Source organism: Ranitomeya variabilis, chromosome 2 (genome assembly GCF_051348905.1).
Source record: "Ranitomeya variabilis isolate aRanVar5 chromosome 2, aRanVar5.hap1, whole genome shotgun sequence".
In the NCBI taxonomy this organism is placed as follows: Eukaryota; Metazoa; Chordata; class Amphibia; order Anura; family Dendrobatidae; genus Ranitomeya; species Ranitomeya variabilis.
The window spans coordinates 1016448160-1016471644 of NC_135233.1; the positions used below are offsets into that span (position 1 = coordinate 1016448160).

The 23485-nt window shown below is 45.5% G+C and overlaps 1 protein-coding gene across 1 annotated transcript in view; it reads right to left on the bottom strand.

The window, feature by feature from the left end:
* IL20RB (interleukin 20 receptor subunit beta) overlaps window positions 1-23485 on the bottom strand; it is a 138824-nt gene that overhangs the window by 6118 nt on the left and 109221 nt on the right. The window contains exon 5 of the mRNA XM_077291299.1: window positions 5681-5831. Within this exon, the coding sequence (XP_077147414.1) occupies window positions 5681-5831 (151 nt within the window). The remainder of the gene's footprint in view (window positions 1-5680; window positions 5832-23485) is intronic.

A 23485-nucleotide genomic window follows, 5' to 3' on the forward strand; every position in this document is an offset into this window, starting at 1 on the left:
CACAAGAACCAAGTAGAACAGATAGTTATCCAATGTCCATCCATTTAATGAGACCTGCAGCATCGCCAGGGATAAATAGTGACCCTCATCTACAGACAGCTTTTCGGGGTGTTGGCACCTCATCGGTGTAAAGCAGAGTCTGACTGGCAAAGAAGTATGCACAGAGAAACTGTATGGCAGCATCATCTGGGAAATGTATGGTCATATACTGTATATATATATATATATATATATATATATATATATATATATATATATATATATATATATATATATATATATATATATATACACTCACCGGCCACTTTATTAGGTACACCTGTCCAACTTCTTGTTAACACTTAATTTCTAATCAGCCAATCACATGGCGGCAACTCAGTGCATTTAGGCATGTAGACATGGTCAAGACAATCTCCTGCAGTTCAAACCGAGCATCAGTATGGGGAAGAAAGGTGATTTGAGTGCCTTTGAACGTGGCATGGTTGTTGGTGCCAGAAGGGCTGGTCTGAGTATTTCAGAAACTGCTGATCTACTGGGATTTTCACGCACAACCATCTCTAGGGTTTACAGAGAATGGTCCGAAAAAGAAAAAAAATCCAGTGAGCGGCAGTTCTGTGGGCGGAAATGCCTTGTTGATGCCAGAGGTCAGAGGAGAATGGGCAGACTGGTTCGAGCTGATAGAAAGGCAACAGTGACTCAAATCGCCACCCGTTACAACCAAGGTAGGCCTAAGAGCATCTCTGAACGCACAGTGCGTCGAACTTTGAGGCAGATGGGCTACAGCAGCAGAAGACCACACCAGGTACCACTCCTTTCAGCTAAGAACAGGAAACGGAGGCTACAATTTGTACAAGCTCATCGAAATTGGACAGTAGAAGATTGGAAAAACGTTGCTTGGTCTGATGAGTCTCGATTTCTGCTGCGACATTCGGATGGTAGGGTCAGAATTTGGCGTAAACAACATGAAAGCATGGATCCATCCTGCCTTGTATGGAGCATCTTTGGGATGTGCAGCCGACAAATCTGCGGCAACTGTGTGATGCCATCATGTCAATATGGACCAAAATCTCTGAGGAATGCTTCCAGCACCTTGTTGAATCTATGCCACGAAGAATTGAGGCAGTTCTGAAGGCAAAAGGGGGTCCAACCCGTTACTAGCATGGTGTACCTAATAAAGTGGCCGGTGAGTGTATATATATATATATATATATATATATATATATATACACACACACACACACACACACCGGTATATTCACATTTAGCAGGAGTTTCTTTGTACTGATCATACAATATATTATTTGGCCTTGGTAGTGCAGTATAAATTGTAGTAACCTTTGCCTATTTTATTTACATGACGTGTAATTGTAAGTATTTTGGCACTATGCTGTGATGTTACAGTATTTCTATTCTGTGTGGCAGTAATATTTATACCCAGTTTGATTGGTTAGATTATGTGTTATTATTGTATAGTTCACGGTAAATATTTCTAAAGAGTTCATATTATATTTCTGAGCTATATACATTAGTTACAAAAATATTACATATTATATCGTCGGCAGCGACGACCACTACAGTGATTATTGCTCTGTTATACAGCTCAACAACTGCTGCCAGTCCTGAGAAATGCTGGTGGTGTGGGTGATGGATGTCGAACTCCCACTATCTCATATGTCCCCAGTATAAAAGTTATAGAAGTAGCTGAGAATGTGTTAAATTTTTATTTCAGCAACTGAAAAAACAAATATATATCCATATATACAGCTCTGGCAAAAATTAAGAGACCACTGCACCGTTTTATAAAAATCAGCTTCTCTACATGTCTGACAGCCATTCCATTCCAGTGTCATTCTACTTAATGTGCTTCTGATTAGATGATCACCTGAACCAAATCTTATTTAACGAAGGAAAAAAACTCTGCTGTGGTGTTCACAATCCTCTTGCAATAGGACAAGCTGGATGGCAAAACAAGTGCTAGTAATATCCCAAAAGTAATAGGAATGAAAAAATAACTTTTAACCATGCCAAAGGCATTGAAAAGAAAAGTCTTGAGTGAGGAAAAGAAGGGCTCAATTCGGTCTTTACTAGCAGATGGACACAGTGAGCGTCATGTTGCCTCCATCCTTAAAATTTCTAAGACGGCAGTCCATTACAACAAGGTCAAGCAGCAGAATTAGGGACAACAAAGCTACACACCGGCAGAGGGCGAAAACGACTCTCCACTGACCAGGATGACCATCATCTTATTCAAATGTCACTCAGCAACTGCAGGATGACATCAAGTGACCTACAAAAGGAATGGCAAATGGCAGATGGGGTGAAGTGCACAGCAAGAGAAGTTCATAACACGCTCCTAGAGGCAGGGCTCAAGTCATGTAAAGCTAGAAAAAAGCCTTTCATCAATGAGAAGCAAAGGAGAGCCAGGCTCAAGTTTGCCAAAGACCTTTGAGATTGGACCATAGAGGACTGGAGTAAGGTAATCTTCTCTGATGAGTGTAATTTTCAGCTTTGCCCAACACCTGGTCGTCTAATGGTTAGACGGAGACCTGGAAAGGCGTGCAAGCCACAGTGTCTTGCACCCACTGTGAAATTTGGTGGAGGATTGGTGATGATCTGGGGATGCTTCAGCAAGGCTGGAATTGGGCAGGTTAATCTTTGCGAAGGACATATGAAGTATGAATCAAGCCACATACAAGGTTATCCTGGAAAAACAGTTGATTCCTTCTGCTCAGGCAATATTCCCCAACTCTGAGGACTGGTTTTTCCAGCAGGCACAATGCACCATGCCATACAGCCAGGTCAATCAAGGTGTGAATGAAGGACCACATCAAAACCCTGTCATGGGCAGCCCAATCTCCAGACCTGAACCCCATTGAAAACCTCTGGAATTTAATCAAGAGGAAGATGGATAAATAGATGGATTCCAACTGACACTGGAATGGAATGGCTGTCAGACATGTAGAGAAGCTGATTTTTATAAAACTGTGCAGTGGTCTCTTAATTTTTGCCAGAGCTGTAGATAAATAACTCCCTGCAATGGACAGTAATACTGAAAATGTAGAGCACTTTACCTGAGCACAATAAACCACTGAACCAGGGAGTTAGGATAGGTTAGGCATCCCGCATCACCCCAACACGCGTTTCGCCCTTAGCTTCTTTCTTATACATTACTCTGACCCAGGGGCGTAACTACCGCGGTCGCAGCGGTCGCCATTGCGACCGGGCCCCGCAGGTCAGGGGCCCCGGGCCGGCAGGTCTGAGCAGGGCCAGGCTGGCCATCGGGCACTTCTGGCAAATGCCAGAAGAGCCGATGCCAGTAGTGGGCCGCTGCACTGTTCCTCCCCCGGAACCCCCCCAGTGCCGCCGCCGCCGCATTTAACTATACCGGCGTCTATGACACCGGTATAGTTCAATGCAATGATGGGAGGAGAGAGCGTCACCTGACGCTTCCTCTCCCATCATTCCCCGCTCTGCCTCTGACAGTACACTGCGGGTGCGCGATGACGTCATATCATCGCGCACCTGCAGTGTCCTGGGCAGACTGCAGCCGCCAGGAGCAGCGCGGGCAAAAGGAAGGGTGAGGAGAGTTTTTTTTTTTTTTTCTTTTTAACCGGACTGTGGGGCCATTATCGGGGGGGATGAGATGAGATGTGGGCTGTGCTCTATATACCCCTGTGCGGGCTGTGCTGTATATACCCCTGTGCGGGCTGTGCTGTATATACCCCTGTGGGGCTGTGCTGTATATATCCCTGTGCGGGCTCTGCTGTATATACCCCTGTGGGGGCTGTGCTGTATATATCCCTGTGCGGGCTCTGCTGTATATATCCCTGTGCGGGCTCTGCTGTATATACCACTGTGCGGGCTCTGCTGTATATACCACTGTGCGGGCTCTGCTGTATATAACACTGTGCGGGCTGTGCTCTATATACCACTGTGCGGGCTCTGCTGGATATACCACTGTGCGGTCTGTGCTGGATATACCACTGTGCTGTCTGTGCTGGATATACCACTGTGAGGGCTGTGCTGGATATACCACTGTGCGGTCTGTGCTGGATATACCACTGTGCGGGCTGTGCTGGATATACCACTGTGCGGTCTGTGCTGGATATACCACTGTGCGGTCTGTGCTGGATATACCACTGTGCGGGCTGTGCTGTATATACCCCTGTGCGGGCTGTGCTGTATATACCACTGTGCGGTCTGTGCTGGATATACCACTGTGAGGGCTGTGCTGGATATACCACTGTGCGGTCTGTGCTGGATATACCACTGTGCGGGCTGTGCTGTATATACCCCTGTGCGGGCTGTGCTGGATATACCACTGTGCGGTCTGTGCTGGATATACCACTGTGAGGGCTGTGCTGGATATACCACTGTGCGGTCTGTGCTGGATATACCACTGTGCGGTCTGTGCTGGATATACCACTGTGCGGGCTGTGCTGGATATACCACTGTGCGGGCTGTGCTGGCACCCAACACCATGTTGCAGTGCAGGAGATTCCTGCAACAGTCCGAGGCGTATCTAGGGGAAGCGGGGCGGGGGAAGGTGGGGGGGTTGCGGGGGCGGGGGAAGGTGGGGGGGTAGGGGGGGGGCCCCATTTGGAAGTTCGCACCGGGGCCCATAACTTTGTAGTTACGCCACTGCTCTGACCGTACAACATCAGGTATATTACAGTACATGGGTAACACGGTTATTTAACCTATGCACCTAGTTTTACTATGCCTACTGATATCATTGATATTTACATACTAATTGGGTGAAATTTTCACCTTGGATAGGACTAGGATCCCCCCCCTCCTGGACACTTTGCTATATCTCTTTTTGTGCCATTTTTCTATTTGTATTTTAATGATTTATAATAAAATTTGAAAAAGTTTTTAATATCACATATGGTTCTCTTCTTTCGGCTGTCTTATTACATAAGTCCGAATTTGGTTATTTAATATGTAAAGTTGTAGTATTTTAAGAATGCATGTTTGTATGAATTATGCTTACCATATTTTTTACATAACAAGATTCTCTGCCAATTTCTGGCAATATTATTTAATGACAGGACAGGTACAATTTGGTAATATTGCCTTGGGAGGTTTTGTCCTTGAAGGAGGGAATAGAACATTAGTGTTAACTTAAGCTCACACCTTAAAGGGAATCTGTCACTAGGTTTATGGCCACCTAATTTGAGAGCAGCTTGCTGTAGAGACAGAGACCCTGATTGTAGCGATGTATCACTTAATGGACTGCTTGCTGTAGTTTTGATAATTACTGATTTATCAGCAGGAGATTATCACTACAGGACTAGTAAAGCTGCTGCCATGTAGTCCTCCATAATCATGAGCTCTATAACCCCGCCCCCACCACTGATTGGCAGCTTTCTGTATACACTGTAGATGAACGAAAGCTGCCAATCACTGATGTGGACGGGGTTATACAGAGCTTAGCAATCAGAGAACTGCTAGATCTGCTGCAGAGAAAACTGTGATTTTATCAAAATGACAACAAGCAGACCAGCCAGTGGTACATCACTGGAATCAGGGTCTCTGCATCAGTATTTTGCTGTTCTCAGATGGGTTGGCAAAAACCTGATGACAGTTTGCCGTTAAGTCCGTTAAGTTTTAAGTGAAGTCAAATTGAAGTCTAGTAATTTGCGTACATTGATATTACATATAGCATTATTCTTACCTTGTATCTGGATACAGACTGTTTGACTGCTGCTGCTATTCCTATTGATGGAACTTGCGTATGCAATGACCTCTGCACAGTACTCTTTACCTTCCTCTGCTTTCTCTAAAAATATGGATGAATCGTAGCTGCTTGTTTTTTTACATTTCATCTGCAATAAAAAAGAGAATATCTCATATGGGCTCATCCAAATGTTCGTTTGTGTATGAGTGGTAGCCTTGTGTTCATGGATAGCACTCGTACCTATAATAGCGGATGGGACTGTTACATGTCCGTGGTTTTTCACAAAATGAGTGATCCATGCAAAAACACAGAAATGTCTGATATTGATCTGAGTGTCAGATTAAAGGGAACCTGTCACCTGAATTTGGCGGGACCTTTTTTCGGTCCGATGGGCGGTGTTTTCGGGTGTTTTATGCACCCTCCCTTTCCCGCTGGCCGCACGCTGGCGGCAATATTGCCTTGAAGTTGATTCGCTTTCCTCCGTAGATCACGCCTGCAATCTTGCCTTGTGCACGCGCAGTATGCTTTGCCCAACTGCGGGCAAAGCCGAAAAGCATTAGTGTGCATGCGCCGGCGCACTATGTCCTGGAAGTATTTTGTTGTGTTCCGGGACATAGTGCGCCGGCGCATGCGCACTAATGCTTTTTGGCTTTGCCCTCAGTTGGGCAAAGCATACTGCGCGTGCGCAAGGCAAGATTGCCTTGCGCAGGCGTGATCTACGGAGGAAAGCGAATCAACTTCAAGGCAATATTGTGGCCAGCGTGCGGCCAGCGGGAAAGGAAGGTGTGAATAAAACACCCGAAAACACCGCCCATCGGACCGAAAAAAGGTCCCGCCAAATTCAGGTGACAGGTTCCCTTTAAAATCTGCAACACAACTTTATAGGTCAGTGGAAAAATGGGATAGCAGTCAGATGCCATCAGTGTACTGCCCACTGTTCACGCACAGGAAAGGATACAGAAACTTTTTTTATTTGTTTCATATTTGAGAAAAATTGAAGAACCTCGAACCAAACTCTGACGGGAAAAACTGACTTTCTTACGAACGCTTATGGAACTCTAATTAAAAAAAAAAACACTGACGAAACTAGGACCGATTATCACTAACATATGAATGAGCTCTAATGCAGAGTTTCTGATAGCGCTTAACTCTATAAAATGTTGTAAAATTGCCTTCTACAGTATCTGAGATACGTCTGTCTAAGCTAACTTCTTTTGCTGCTCTGGATCTCTTGGAGGTAACCCTCTACCACAGCTTACCCTTACCTATTGGCTGGGTAGATCCAGAAGTCCATGTGCACCCCGCAGCTTTGTGTGTCCTCACAACTGCTAACAAGCAACTTCACTGGAATTCTCTTCTAAATACCCATTTCTGTGAATTCACAAGTTATTGTTGGGGCCGTCACCTCTTTACAAGAACGGCTTCATTTATATAACAGTAGGACAGCACACAGTAATGTGTCCCACATTTTTCAATCAGATTATGCCAGTTTGGCTCTTGCCTAAGTACCAAAACAGCCACAATTTAAAAAAAAAATAAAATCACACTTCTCAAAATTTTCAATTTTTGTGCCATGCTGGTAAATGTGGGAAAAAAGGTGATGTAGAGTATCAAGAACAGACTAACCACTAATGTTCAGACAGATTTAATAAAGGGGTAATCTGGGACTTTCGTGAGGGGGGTTTGTGGGTCTAAGAACCTACAGACGGTCTGCTACCTAACTCTGGGGAGCCAACTGTCCAAAAGCATCACATCATCAGTGACGCTCCATCGACAGAGCAGAACAGAGTCGGAAGAGACAGAGCTGTTCTGTTGATGTGAGGTCAAATGATTCAGCAGATACGCTGGCCGAAGTGGCCGTTACCTCTCTTAGCAGCAGAGGTCGGCGCCGGGCACAACTGGAAGGTAGTTAGCAATAAGTTCATAGATCCATAAGAGAAAAATACAAAAATTGTGGATAACCCTTTTAAGCTTTACACCAGAAAATTCTGCTTTGTGACTTTAAGATAGCCTAAATCTGCACCAAATGTATTACGCAGCTTGCACCTTTTAATAAATTTGGCCCCATTTACTTAATAAATCTGCTCACCTCAAACAGAACTTTGGATACTCTGACCACTAAGTACGAATACGATATAAGTTTGTACATGGAGCATTAATTTCAGAAATAGGCTTCCAATCAACCACTATAGATGTGTCTTTTCTTCCTCCCAACCCAACAGTGACTCTCAGTCTTGGTGCTTTTGGACCTTGGACAGCTCAGCTTGTCTCAAGGCATATATAAAAGTTAGTCTACTATGCGTGGTCACTTGTTCTACGTAATAGAGTATCACTTATTTGTAAATGGATCACATGTCAGCAAAACAATCATTGTTAGATGATAAATAGACAATGTACTGCTAATAGTATGATACTCTACGGGCATACCGCACTGTGTAAAAGCTTTAGGCATGTGTGAAAAAACTTTCAAAAATAGAAGTGTTAATAATTTATAGTTATCAATTAATAAATTGTAAAATGAATGAACAAAAGAGAAATGTAAATCAAATCAATATTTGGTGTGCGATCTTTGCCTCTTAGCACCAATTTGTCTAGGTATTGAGGAAAACGGTTATTCCAAACATCTTTAAGAACTAACCACAGATGTTCTGTGGATGTAGGCTTTCAGAAATCCTACTGTCTTTTAATGTAATCCCAGACAGACTTGATTATGTTGAGATAAGGGCTCTAGCCTGCCTGCTGAAGCTGATTTTTTTTCCCAACATATATAATAATATAATATTCATTATGTACAATAGTTGGCAGGCCAGTAAGGGATCAGTTACTTGTCAGAAACCATACAGATGAATACCTAAGCAGAGCCCCACGTGAAGACCCCCCACAGACCGCCCCGGAGCATGAAAATATCATTAAATCAAAACTGAAAATAACGATTAAATAACAACCACAAGACGGATTTCATTAACCAAGGTATCATTTTAATCAGTATAACGGTGCTGACCTGACACTGTTTGTAGGTTATGGGATGGGATGTGATGTGATCTTTACTAATTTTCAGTCACTCACTGTCACTTTCTCGGCACACCAGTTCACTTCTAGATGGCTGAGCCTTATATGTGACGCCCGATAGGGCCGTTGGAAACTCGGACCGGGTCGGGCAGCTCTTCAGGGAGTTGTCACGGCAGCAGTGACCCGGTCAGTGGCCCTGGGCGCGCAATAAAATAATGAGGGAAAGTTTATAGGGATTTTAACGTGACGCCACCTGTGGTGTTCAGCAATGGATGGCCAACGCTGCTTAAGGGGACTGCTGGGGCTGATGGTGACACAGCTGGGATGGTTCTGCTTCCACAGGTGGAGCGGGGCCCCAGGGCTACCAGTGCTGTTGTAAGGGTTCGTGGACATTGGGGTGCAGGACTTAGGGTGCAAGAAATGACTGGAGGACACATGGGCTGTAGTTTTCTTTACCTTTACTTGATGGCTGAAGGTGCAGTCTGGGGCACAGGTAACAGATGGTAATTGAGATCCAGGCAGCCTGGAAGCAATTTAGTATCCACCTAGCCAGGTGGGTTCGGAGGTCTTCCTACTGTGCTGTCCTGTTAGGTCCTTGCTGCTTTAAGCTCTGCTGAAGTTCCTCTCACTGGCAGTTAAAATAAAACTGTACCCGCATGGCAGGCCACTTGAGCCTATTACAGGTGTGGCTCCTTCGTGGGCTCTGGTATGCTGCTGTGCCACTGGGTGTTAGATGGGCCAGGAGACCAGCAGTCTCCTACCCTCTGGATTTAGCTGCCGGGACTTCAGTACCCGTGCGACCACGGACTCCTGTGTCGGGTTTCTAGCTCTCAGCTCTGGGGTGAGCTTGGTTACAGCTTCACTCCCCAGGTTCTTCTCGATTTCTCTCCTCTCACTCTCAGACTGACTAACTCCTCCTCCAGGCCAGAACTTATAGGGAAGCTCCCCTGAAACCGGGTGTTAGAGCTCCCCCTTCTGGTCTGGAGTAAGGAAATGGTGTTGGATGCTGGTGTTACCTGGTAAGAGGACCCCTCCTTGCTTCCAGGCATGACATCACCCCCTGTGAGGGAGGCAATGCCACTATGGCAACCGGACTCCTGGGGTGCCACATTCCCCCCCCCCTAGTGAAATTCAGTACTCCCGGACTGATAAAACATAACAAGAACAGTTAATAACAACAATAAATGAAAATCTACAAAGTCTTAAAAACGTAAAAATTACAGAAACCCCAAAAAAGAAAAACAATAACACAATTACTGCCGCACCTAGCTCTTACGCTGCCGTCCAGGAATTGTCTTTGTCCGCATACATGGAGTTTGGTTGGTGGGAACCGGCTTAACCCACTTTGTGTGTCGACCCTGGGTGTGGCTATAGGGGACTCTGTCAGTGGGCCTGGTTTTCAGCCACACCGGCGGCATATTTTTAAGGCAAAGTCGGGGTAACTATTTACAAGTAAGGTCCTGGCCACACATAGTCCTGTGGCCCAATTGTCCTTCAACAGGTTATTACAAATATTTAAAAGTTCATACAGTAAGTCTCTGTAGGCTCTCATGCTTAACGATTGCAATTATCATAGGGTCATCATTGGGTTACATTCTCGCCGATCAATATCTACAATTATCAGACCTTGGGATTTTAACTCTACTCGCCCCACCTTAATGGTCACCTATTTAGACCCACTTGTGGCAAAGGCTGACCATTTCTGGAGACTATTGTCAGATCACTATCTGGGCTGCGGGTAATATCAGAGTCAGTGTTGGTGTGTTTCTTCTTTCTGTGGCTGTGGTGCAATACGTGGTGGGGGTGGTGCTGCGACTGGTTCTGTTTGTTCCTGTGGAAGGTCTTGCACTGCAAGAAGGTTGTTAGATGTCATTTACCAACTTTCAAGATACTTAAACGCAGGAGTAGAGTTGTTTGGGGGTGTTGCCCCATCTATCACTAATTGTAGACAACCTCTGGTCCGCAGCCTGAGCGAGCGCGGAATGGGAAGCAAGTAGCGGGCAAGACTGCGGAAGTACGCTTCCTCCCCATCATCATGGGCAGCTCTGGACAAATAGTCCAACACCCCTGTATCCACTTGCCTCCTGGTGGCAGTGGTAGAAGGCACCCTTCTGCGCCGCCCACGGTGTGGTCTTGCAGAAGGCTGTGGTAATGTATCCAGAGCCAAGGTTGGACTGCTGCTGTGGGCCCCTTCCTCAACCTCTGGATTAGCCTCCTGTGTGGCAGAAGACGCTGCTGCTGGTGGTGGTTGGTTGCTTGCTGTTGGTTGCGCAGATGGGCCAGCCACTTCGGCACCTTCACCAATGGGGTCAATCACCACCTCGGAGTCAGATGCAGTCTCCCTTTCTGTAATGTTTGACTCTGTTCTGGTAATCAAAAAATAAATAAAAACTTGTTTAAAAAACATATTGACGGGATAACATGTGTTATAAATTTTTGGACATGCATGCACTTACGGTCTGAGCTCCATCACCGGTGCAAGAAAAGTAAGACGCTCAAAATTAGCCGGATTACTTACGGTAATGCTCTTTTAATGAGTCCATGACAGCACCCACTGGAGAGATAGGGATCCGCCCCAAGGAACAGGAAACCTACAGAGACATCCTCCTCCTCAGTTTAATTTCAGAGTACCCGGAGGACCGCCAGTGTTAGTCAACCATTACAATGTATCATCAGAACATAAACTTCATAGAAGTAATTACATTGGCTTTTATTAGGGAGGGATGTGACTGGGTGCTGTCATGGACTCATTAAAAGAGCATTACCGTAAGTAATCCGGCTATTTACCCTTCGCCATGACAGCACCCACTGGAGAGATTTCCAAAGACCAACACCTAGGGGGGGAGCACCGTGCTGAGGATAGTCCTGCCAAAGTGTAGGTCAGAGTCTGAAGACAGGTCAAGCCTGTAGTGATTATAGAAAGTGGAAGGAGCCAACCAAGTTGCAGCCTTACATATATCCTCGATTGGCACGTTCCCTTTTTCGGCCCAGGAAGAAGCCATGGCTCTGGTGGAATGTGCTTTGATAACCTCCGGAGGTTCTTCGTTTTTCATGGAATAGGCCAACCGGATAGCGTCTCTTATCCACCTGGATAATGTTGCTCTTGTGACTCCATATCCTTTCTTTTTGCCCTGGAAGGATATGAACAGAGCCCTACTCTGCCTCCAACTACTAGTTTTCTCAATATATTGCAAAACTACTCTCCTGACGTCTAGAGTATGAAATTTTTGTTCTTCAGGAGTAGAGGGGTCTTTAAAGAAAGTAGGAAGATGTATCTCTTGTGACCTGTGGAACTTCCCTGCTACCTTAGGAAGGTATAAGGGGTCCGGTTTTAAGATTAGTCTGTCATGAAATGTGAGAAGGTAAGGTTGATCTATCGACAAGGCCTGAATGTCGCTGACTCTTGGACAGGAGTAACTCGTTCACAGGCCGTGATGAAGCGGGATACCCATTTATTACCAGCAATATTATGGCCATAGAGGGCACCCAGAGCGGACACCTGGACCTTTAGTGTGTTAACTGACAGACCTAACTCTATCCCTTTCTGTAGAAATTCTAGTATAGATTTTATTGGGACTTCAGAGGGGTTTGAACTAGTATGGAACTGAAGAAACTTCTTCCATATTTTGGTGTAAATTTTTGTTGTAGATGGTCTCCTGCTAAGCAGGAGTGTATCAATTAGGCCTTTTGAAAACCCCCTGGAATTTAATATCTGCCTTTCAAATTCCAGGCCGTCAGGTGGAGGCTGTCCACCTGAGGGTGGAAGAAAGGTCCCTGAGAGAGAAGGTTTGGGATTGAGGGAAGGACCCAAGGATCCGTCACCCACATTGACCGCAGGCACGAGAACCATGGTCTCTTGGGCCAGAATGGTGCTATTAGTATTATCCTGGCCTGCTCTTCCCTGATCTTCCGTATTACTTGTGGGAGCAGAATTATCGGAGGGAAAGCATACGCTAGTTTGAATTGCCAGGGTGTTTGAAGAGCATCTAGAATGTCCGGGTGATCTGCACGGGACCGAGATGCGAATTTCTGGACTTGTTTGTTTTGTTCTGTAGCGCTCAGGTCTATTTGGGGCTTGCCCCATAACAATGTTATTTTGTGGAAAATGTGAGGATTGAGACACCATTCTCCTTGATGAAGAGTGTGTCGACTTAGAAAGTCCGCTTGTTGATTGTCCTCTCATTTGATGTGGACTGCCGAGAGGGACAACAGATGCTTTTCGGCCAGGATTAAGGTACTGTTTGCGGAAGACATTAGAGCGTCTGATCTTGTGCCGCCTTGTTTGTTTAAATACGCCACTGTCGTAGTGTTGTCTGAACAGATTCTGACGTGGCTTCCTCGTAGCTGTGGGAGAAATTGATGCAGTGCATAGTTTACCGCATTCAATTCTTTCAGGTTTGATGAATATAAATCCTCATTCTTATCCCAGGTTCCCTGGCAGAATCTATCTCCCATGTGTGCGCCCCACCCGTGGGGACTAGCGTCCGTAGTTATCGTGTGGGATGGTGATATTATCCAAGGGACACCCCCCGCTAGGTTGTTTTTATCTAGCCACCACTCTAAGGAGGATAAGACTTTCTCGGATAAAGTTATTTTTGATTCAAGGTGCCCCAGAAATTTTCTCTGTTCCCGAAGTATCTGATGTTGCAATGTTCGGGTATGAAGTTGTGCCCACTGAACGGCTGGAGTACAGGAGGAAAGGGATCCTAGCAAGGACATTCCTGCTCTTAGTGACATTTGAGGTTTGTGAATGGCCGCCACTACTTTACCCTCTATAAGAGATATTTTTTCTTGGGGAAGTAGACATTTTTGTTTTATGGAATCTAGATTGAATCCTAAAAATGTCTGAAGAGAAAGTGGGATGAGTCTGGATTTTTTATAGTTGACGATCCAGCCCAGGCTTTCTAAGGACGAGACAGTGTCAGCTAATCGTTCCGCACACTGAAGGGACGAATTTCCTACCACTAAAAAATCATCTAAGTAGGGAACGATTAATGTGTCTCTCTGGCGAAGGTAGGCCATTACTTCTAACATTACCTTCGTGAAGATCCTGGGTGCCGTGGAGAGACCAAAGGGCATGGCTGTATACTGGAAATGATGAATCTCCCCCTCAAGAGTTACTGCCACTCTTAAGTATTTTTGATACCTGCTATGGATAGGGAGATGGTAGTAGGCATCTTTTAAATCAATGCCGCCCATTTTACAATTCGGAAAAAGGAGCTTAATGGCCGATCTAATAGACTCCATTTTAAACGTATAATTTTTAATAAACGTATTGAGTTTTCTAAGATTAATAATTGTTCGAAATGAACCATCGGGTTTAGGGATTAAAAATAACGGAGAGTAGAACCCTCTACCCTCTTGTCCCTTTGGCACCCTAACTAAAACATTTTTAACTATGAGACTTCTAATTTCCAGTTCAAGGGCCTTCTGTTGCACTGGTGAGGAAAGGGCTGTTAAAATAAAAGAATCATGGGGAATTTGGAGGAATTCTATCTTCATTCCTTCCTTAATAATATTTAGCACCCAGGAACTTGACGTGATTTTTCGCCATTGGGGAAAGAAAAATTTTAACCTGCCCCCTACTGGGGTGTCTGGTGTTTCAGAATTTATTGTCTCTACGGAAGGGGGGCCTTTAAACATAGTGCCACCCTGTTTTCCCTCTCTTGTGGCCCATCGTGACGATCTTTCATTTTGTGTTCTTTTCCCGAACGGCCTCTTCCTAAAGGTCTTCCTATAGAAAGGAATTGAGGGGTCAGGGAAGGCTTTTTTCCTCTCTTTCGCTTTTTTGAGGATCTCATCTAATGCTTTCCCAAACAAAAACTCACCCTCACACGGAATAGCACAAATCTTAGCCTTTGACTGCGTATCCCCCTTCCAGCTCTTCATCCATAACGCACGTCTGGCATTATTAATCAGACCCGCTGATCTTGCTGCAAGGCGAAGAGAGTCAGCTGAAGCATCGGCCATGAATGCTGCTGCACCTCTAATTAGTGGTATCGCATCCCGCAATTTTTGTCTGGAGACCCCCTGTTCGATCTGTTGATCCAGCTGATCAATCCAAACAAGCATGGATCTAGCAGTGCATGTGCTGGCAATTGATGGTTTAAATATGCCCGTGGAAGCTTCCCATGATCGTTTTAGTGACGATTCTGCCTTCCGATCTAGAGGATCAGAAAGTAGGCCCGCATCCTCTACTGGTAGAGCTGACTGTTTTGAGGTGGAGGCGAATGCAGCGTCCACCTTAGGAATTTTAGTCCATGAAATTAACTCCTCATCATTAAAGGGGTACTTCCTTTTGGAGGCTGACGGGAGAAAACCTCTCTGGTCCTGTTTCTCCCACTCCCTCTTTATCAGTGCCTTAACCGCAGGAATTACTGGGAATGCTCTTCTCTTCCTCTCTGCCAACCCTGCAAACATGATGTCTTGTGCAGTTTGGTCGTCTTTTGCATCCTCACAACCTATAGTATTCCTGATGGATTTTACTAGGTTGTCCACCCCATCAAGGGGAAAACAAGCTCGACCCTCAATGTCCGATTGTGTCGAGGAAGAGGATGACGCCTGCGAGGAGTCTGAGTGGATAACGCCTTCCTCCTCGGACTCAGAGCTGGGTATAGCCTTTTCTTTCCCGGATCTTTTAGGGGGGGTACTGGCTTGTGAGATGGCCTGTAATTCCTCTCTAATTATGGCCCGTATATCTGTGACCGACATAGATGGACTCTGCATTGTTTCCGCTATACATTGATTGCAGAGTTTTTTGGGGTGGGAATCTGGGAGAGGCTCGTCACATAACGCACACTGTTTGTGCTTAGATTTTTGTCTCCTTTTGGCCTGGGAGAAGAAGACATTTGTGGAAAAGAGTGTCAGCTTTATAGGCAGAGGGGAATTTACACTCACCCAGTGAAGCTGTACGGTACCGAAATAGGAGGTTGCGACTTTCTGGATCTTGAATCCTTGGTCTCGCTCCTGTGGCTGGCATCTGAGGACCTTTTGCTGGCTGGCTCACCTGCTGGGTCCACTGTTTTGCCTGGGGACGACATGTTGCATCGCCTGTTGCAACTTCCCTCTTTTTATAGGCCAAGATCCGGTCATTTTTTTTTTTTTCTTTCTCCACAGCGGTGTACTGCGCATGCGCGAAACCGCGCTTTCCCTCACCGCTGTGTGAGTGACCCGGAAGTGTTCCCATACCTCCGGGTCAGTATGGGGATTCTTACACCGCTCCACGCATGTGCGGCCGCCATCTTATCCCGGCCTGCGTTATGGAGCGGTGTACCGGCTGCCGCTGCAGCTGTGCCGCAGATCCCGGACCCTTTACCTGCTGGCCCGCATCTGGAGCCTCTTCAAGGCCGCACCTCTGCAGCGTTGCCCTGTGGAATCGGGCGGCGTCTTTCCGGACCCAGCCATCCCACATGCCGGACAGACGAGGGGGGGAGCCGTCTAACGGAGTCTCCCCCGACGCTGCTTCTGGACTGCATCCCCTGCCGTTCCCGCAGAAACCACACAGGCGGATGCTCCTAGCCCAGGTATGATCTTCTGTAGTTTTCTCAGAGAATCCAGAAATCCTGTCCCCTGGGAACAGGAAACCTAAACTGAGGAGAGGGGGACCGCCCCCTTTTATGTCTCTGTAGGTTTCCTGTTCCTTGGGGCGGATCCCTATCTCTCCAGTGGGTGCTGTCATGGCGAAGGGTAAAAGACATATTTTCTTTTTTGGGGGGCTGCATCACCACTACGCCCAAAAAGTTGACGTTCACGCCGGTATTGGTCCCTGCAACTCCGTCAGCGTCTATTGACATCATTCACTGCAAAAAAAACACAGGAATTGTTTTAACTCTCAAGCACATAACTCCAACAGGTACAGGGTTTGCAATCGCACACGGGCCCTGGAGCCTAGAGGGAAATAAAAGTCCCTTTGTCCTATATAAAAGGACTATTGCTATTAAATGTTACACATATTTGGATGTCATGTTGCTGATTTCGCATCCGCAAACAAGAGTTTAACAGTAACCTCACTAATAACCTCATCACATATGATGTGTTCATGGCAATTTTTATCATGAAGGCAATGTTTAATATATTTTGGTAAAGGATGGTACTTACAAATTTATTGCTGCACCTCATGAGGTCGCTCATCAAAATCGGGGAACATGTGGAGACAGATTGCCCTCCATGCTTCGTCTTTACGTGCACGGTCCGCATAATGTGCGTCGCGTTGGTCCCATAATTCTGGTCTATCATGGACCAGAGCTATCAGCATCTCTACATTTATATGCCTGGCCATGCTGATACACTCCGTGGATCCGTGCTTCCTGGTTTGTTCTACAGGGTGGCCAAGAATTTTGCATGCCAAAACTTCCTGATAATGGATGATTCAATTTCCTGTCACCTGGAGAAGTCTTCCGTATTTCTCGCAATTAACTCGCATGGTCCATGTGGAATCCGATTTTTTCTCGCACCCATAAACTTGCATTGGCTATTCTCGGACGAAATACGCTGACAATCGCAGCATGCTGCGATATTACTCAGATCCTGAATACAGCCGAGAAAAAAAACAGATAATAGGAGCTGCCCCATAGATTAACATTGGGCCGAGTGCTATGCGATTTTTTATCGCATTGCACTCGGCCGTATTACGCTGTAGTGTGACTCCGGCCTTAGTAGGTTATTTTGAGCTAATCACCTGGTGAAGGCTTATTGGTCAAAACGCGTTTTATTTTATCATCATATATTAGTAAAACTATATTGAAGAATCCTTCAAGTACACAGAGTGGAAGTGCCTTTGTTCTTGGTTATCTTCCACAAACACACATTTATCGTTGGAACCTTTTGAAGGCTCATCCACAGTATACCAAGTAGGCAGCAGACTGCTATCAAGGATCAATGCTAAATACATGTTATAAATAATAATAATAATAATAATAATAATAATAAATAAATAAATAAATAATAATAATGCAATTCTAGAGTTGTGTCTGTATGTACAACCCCTTAAGGTGAGCAACATTCCTTCCTTCTAAGGGTATGTGTCCACGGGCCGTATTACATCCGGAATAGCTGCAGATTGAACGCTGCGTAGAGCCGCAGCGTTTAATCCGCAGCGTCCAGATGTTACAGCATAGTGGAGGGGATTTTATGAAATCCCGTCTCCACTATGCGTGCGAACACGCACCCGGCAGCCCTGCGTTTCTGGACATGCGGCGCGTCTTTTTAGAACGCAGCATGTCCGTTTACCTTGCGGCGCCGCTGCGCCGCCGCAAAGTAAATCACAGGGCCCTATGTGTGGGGTGCGATGATTCCGGATGTGTGCAATGAACACATCCAGAATCATCGCGTCTACAGAAGGGGGCGGCGCTTTGGGCGGAGTGAGTTTTCCACTCCGTCCAAAGCGCCGGCCATCCTGAACGTGGACACATACCCTAATACTATGCTTAGACAGCGCTGGCTTTTCTCCCTTGTATTTTACGTAACCACTTGCAGCTTTTTATCACTTGGATTTTTCAGGTGGTATGATGATAGTGTTGAGCATTCCGATTCCGCAGGTATCGGGTACCGGCCGATACTTGCGGTATCGGAATTCCGATACCGAGTTCCGATATTTTTGTGATATTGGAAATCGGAATCGGAAGTTCCCAGTGTGTGGTTCCCAGGGTCTGGAGGAAAGGAGACTCTCCTTCAGGCCCTGGGATCCATATTCATGTAAAAAATAAAGAATTAAAATAAAAAATATGGATATACTCACCCCTCCGGAGGCCCCTGGACCTTACCGATGTAACCGGCAGCCTCCGTTCCTAAGAATGAGGAGTTTAGGACCTGCGATGACGTCGCGGCTTGTGATTGGTCGCGTGAGCGGTCACGCGACCAATCAGAAGCCGCGACGTCATCGAAGGCCCTTCACGCGCTCATTCTTAGGAACAAAGGCTCCCGGTTACAGCGGTAAGATCCAGGGGCCACCGGAGAGGTGAGTATATCCATATTTTTTATTTTAATTCTTTATTTTACACATGAATATGGTTCCGATACCGATTCCCGATACCACAAAAGTATCGGAATTCGGTATCGGAATTCCGATACCGCAAGTATCGGCCGATACCCGATACTTGCGGTATCGGAATGCTCAACACTAATGATGACCTATTTTTACAGTTAGGTAGTATTATTGTTCTATGTGCAAAAGGAAAAAAAAGAGCATGAACCGCACATCCCAAAATCATACGTTGATCTAAAGCCGCTAGGCAAAAATTTAAATACTGAACATGAGGTTTTCAGTTTAACATTCTGATCAGACTGTATGAAGCCCACTGCCCCTTCACGGCAAACCTCGTAGTGGGTCCTAACGCCCTAATGGAGCGGAGCCGTGCGGCGACCACCGCCGCAGCGGCCATGCACCAGCAGGGCGGACGGCCTGTTGCCCCACAGCACCCATGCTGCGAGACTGAGCCCCCAAGACTCCAGACCGCGCCGCCCCACCAGCACAAAGCCACAGCAACAATGGCCGCCACACAGCACCAGCACCAAAATGAAAAGGAGTATTTAAACTCACCTTCCTCCAGCTCTTCAGTGAGAGCCAAAATGGGCTAGACCCCTTACTTTGCAGTCTCCTGCTAATTAAAATCACCTGAGCCAAATGGGAGGAGTGCTGATCCAAAAAAAGAGACAAGTACATGCTATGTGCAAAAGGAAAAAAAAGAGCATGAACCGCACATCCCAAAATCATACGTTGATCTAAAGCCGCTAGGCAAAAATTTAAATACTGAACATGAGGTTTTCAGTTTAACATTCTGATCAGACTGTATGAAGCCCACTGCCCCTTCACGGCAAACCTCGTAGTGGGTCCTAACGCCCTAACGGAGCGGAGCCGTGCGGCGACCACCGCCGCAGCGGCCATGCACCAGCAGGGCGGACGGCCTGTTGCCCCACAGCACCCATGCTGCGAGACTGAGCCCCCAAGACTCCAGACCGTGACTCCAGACCGCGCCGCCCCACCAGCACTACGAGGTTTGGGATGTGCGGTTCATGCTCTTTTTTTTTCTTTTTGCACAAAGTATTATTGTTCTTTTTTAGGAATGCAGTCTATTACTAGCCAGCAGAGGGCATTATATACTGCAATATTACATTACATTCTTCAGAAAATATTTTGCATGCGATTTTATTGCTTAAAATTATATATAATCTGTCTGGTAGCCATAGTTGAGATCAGTATGGTGCGGATCCCAAATAAGTTTGTTTACATGCGCTTTATACTATATTTCAAGTCACGTGAAGATTAAAACTTCTTTAAAACTTCTTTAAAACCTGTAAAATCGCACTAAAGTTGGGTTAGAAGACAAATCTGCTTATATTTGTCAAGTCCACAGCAGAGCACTCAATAAATGAACATGATCTGCATTAGTGCACGAATATCGCCATCAAATGCCTGATTGATGGATTGGATTTTGAAAATACTGTAGATTGATTAAAAGGAATCCGTCAGTAAGATCAACCCTCCTAAGCCGTCTATATGGGAATGCAGGTAACAATAAAGAGTTGAATAAAGTGATGCCTTGATATATGTAAACCAATGTCTTATTCAAGCAAGCATCATTGCCCCCTGCCACTTGCGTTGTCTGATTTGATTTTTTCTAAATATTTTCCACAAAGGCTTGGGTAAAAATGTCAGACATCTATGCCCACTCTTTAGTTGTTATTTGCGGAGGCTGCCCAGAATACCGCGGCAATGCCAGAGCATCGGTAGCTGTAGTCGGCTTGCGGAAATGGGCCCTGACATGGCGTATCTTGACCAGAAGCTCTGGCAAATTTAGGTTTTCAGAAACTGCTGAAAGACCAAGTTTAGCATGTGGACCAAGCATGATACGTGTGTGAGTTTGCCAAGCTTTACAGCTGCCACTAGGTTATGGCCATTATGCAGCGCCCCAGGGTCCTGGTCGTTGCAGTGATATCATTCTCCTCTGGGGTAAGTGATGTTATGTTTGGAGGCAAAGAAAAACAACTGAATCCAGGTATCACAAACATGCAACACATTTCGCACTCCAGGCCACCAGGGGGAGCTCTGCTCTTATTTAGTAGGGCACTCCTCACACTGAGGTAAAACTGGTTGTTTGGGGAGGAAGTTAGTTGCTGCAGGAGCTTTGCTCAGGTAGTTGGTCCCTGACAGGGGTGGGATCCTGTCAGAGGTCGAGACAGAAGGACACGGAGCTGTAGCTGCCCTAACTGCGGCAGCTTCTAGGAATAGACATTGAAGGAGAACTATATTGTAGAGAGGGTGAAGAAGTCGTAGCAATGGAGTGGATATCAGAGGAGTTCTGCCCTGCACAGGCTGCCTCCTTCTGAGGCGCAGGATCACGGTAGCTGGAACACCGAGGGAGCAGCGACCCTTTCTGCCTTGCTCCAGAAACCGTCAGGACAGCTAATTTCATGTTACCTATCCGCCCCTACACCCAGGAGGCAAGGTGGCACCCCTTAGAGGATGGGGCATGATAGAGTCCCTGTAAAACACCTCAAGCCCCCGGTCATACGGGTTTGTCCTATCCATCTGGGGGACAGAGAGAGACATAACATCTGTAACATCTTCAACAGTTGTGAGGACCTTATGAGAAGCTTAGCAGAAAGGTACTAACAACACCGCAGCGCTAGAGGAAGGCTACTGATTTCTATCTGGATAAGGGGACTCTGGATCTGCCTCCAAATAGGCCGGACTCTACCTGCCCTGTGGTCTGGTGCTCTGGACTGTGGATGCTGAAGCCTTCAGTAAAAGGTAAAGAGACTGCAACCTTGTGTCCTCGTTCTTCACTGCGCCTCACACCATCCACCATCTACACACTGGGAAGCCCTGGGGACTCACTTCACCTGTGGGAAGGTATATCATCTAGCTGCCATAACATGACCCCAGCGGACCCCTTAAAGCAGCGTCGGTCATCCTGACCGAATACCACAGGTGGAGTCATGAACATTCCCCTTAAAGACCTTTCCCTTTAACTCGGACGTCCCAAGGGCCACGGACCGGGTCAGCCACCGTGACATCCCCCCTGTGAACCGAAGGACCCGGTACCGAGTACCCCTAGCCCTTGGGGGCGCTCCAATTATAATACAGGACCGTGCCTGGTTGGAGGTTTAGCGGAGAGAGCTACAGATCTGTCTGGTCTGTTATTCCTTTAACCACTTAGTGACAGAGCCAATTTTGTACTTAATGACAAGACCAATTTTTACAATTCTGACCACTGTCAATTTATGAGGTAATAGCTCTGGAACGCTTTAACGGATTCCACTGATTCTGAGACTGTTTTTTCGTGACATATTGTACTTCATGTTAGTGGTAAAATGTCTTCAATATGACTTGTGTTTATTTATGAAAAAATAGAAATATGGCAAAGATTTTGAAAATTTTGCAATTTTCAAACTTTGAATTTTTATGCCCTTAAATCAGAGAGTTATATCACACAAAATAGTTAATAAATAACATTTCCCACATGTCTACCTTACATCAGCCCAATTTTGGAAACAATTTTTTTTTTGTTAGGAAGTTATAAGGGTTAAAATTTGACCAGCGATTTCTCATTTTTCCAACAAAATTTACAAAACCATTTTTTTAGGGACCACCTCACATTTGAAGTGAGTTTGGGGGGTCAATATGACAGAAAATACCCAAAAGTGACACCATTCTAAAAACTGCACCCCTCAAGGTGCGCAAAACCACATTCAAGAAGTTTATTAACCCATCAGGTGCTATTTATTTTCACAAGGGTACGCCAATACCCCATATGTGGGGAAAAGCCATTGCTTGGGTGCATGGCAGGGCTCACAAGGAGGGAGCACCGTTTGACTTTTTGAAAGCAAATTTGTCTGGAATCAAAGGTGGCGCCACGTCGCATTTAGAGACCCCCTGATGTACCTAAACAGTGGAAAAACCCTAACCACAAACCTAACCCAAACACACCCCTAACCCTAATCTCAACTCTAACCATAGCCCTAACCCTATCCCTAACCCTAACTTTAGCCCACTCACTTTAGCCCAACTCTAACCCTAATGGAAAAATGGAAATAAATGCATTTTTTTAATTTCATTAAAAATCCATTCATTAATTTCATTTTTCCCTAACTAAGGGGGTGATAAAAGGGGGTTTTATTTACATTTTTTTTTATTTTGATCACTGTGATAGGGTCTATCAAGGTGATCAAAATTAACCAATAGGAAACATTTCCTATTGTTGCTGGGTGCCGTTTACTCAAAAATATACCTATAAAGAGAAAAATCTGACAAACTGACAATTTTACAGTGGTCTCTTCATTTTTGCCAGAGCTGTATCTAGATGTGTGAACCTTGAACCCCCAGGAACTTCCCAGAAATGTATAACGTTGAGCCGTGATAATGAAAAATCACATTTTTTTCCACAACAATGTTCTTTTAGCCAGAAATTTTTGTGTGACAGAATACTTCTGTTTGGGTGCATGGCAGGACTTGGAAGGGAAGTAGCACAGTTTTACTTTTGAGCAAAATTAGCTGGAATTATTAGTGGACGCCCTGTAGTGTTTGAAGAGCGCTTGATGTGCCTAAACAGTGGAAACCCGGAACAAGCGATGTTATTTTGGAAACTAGACCCCTAAAGAAATTTATCAAGATGTGTGGTGACTGGTAAGCACTTTGAACCCCCAGATGCATCACAGAATTTTATAACGTTGAGCCGCAAAAATAAAAAATAACATTTTTGTGGGAAAAATGTGATTTTAGCTACAAAGATTACATTTTCACAACAATAACAGGAGAAATTACAACATACAATTTGTTGTCCAATTTCTCCTGAG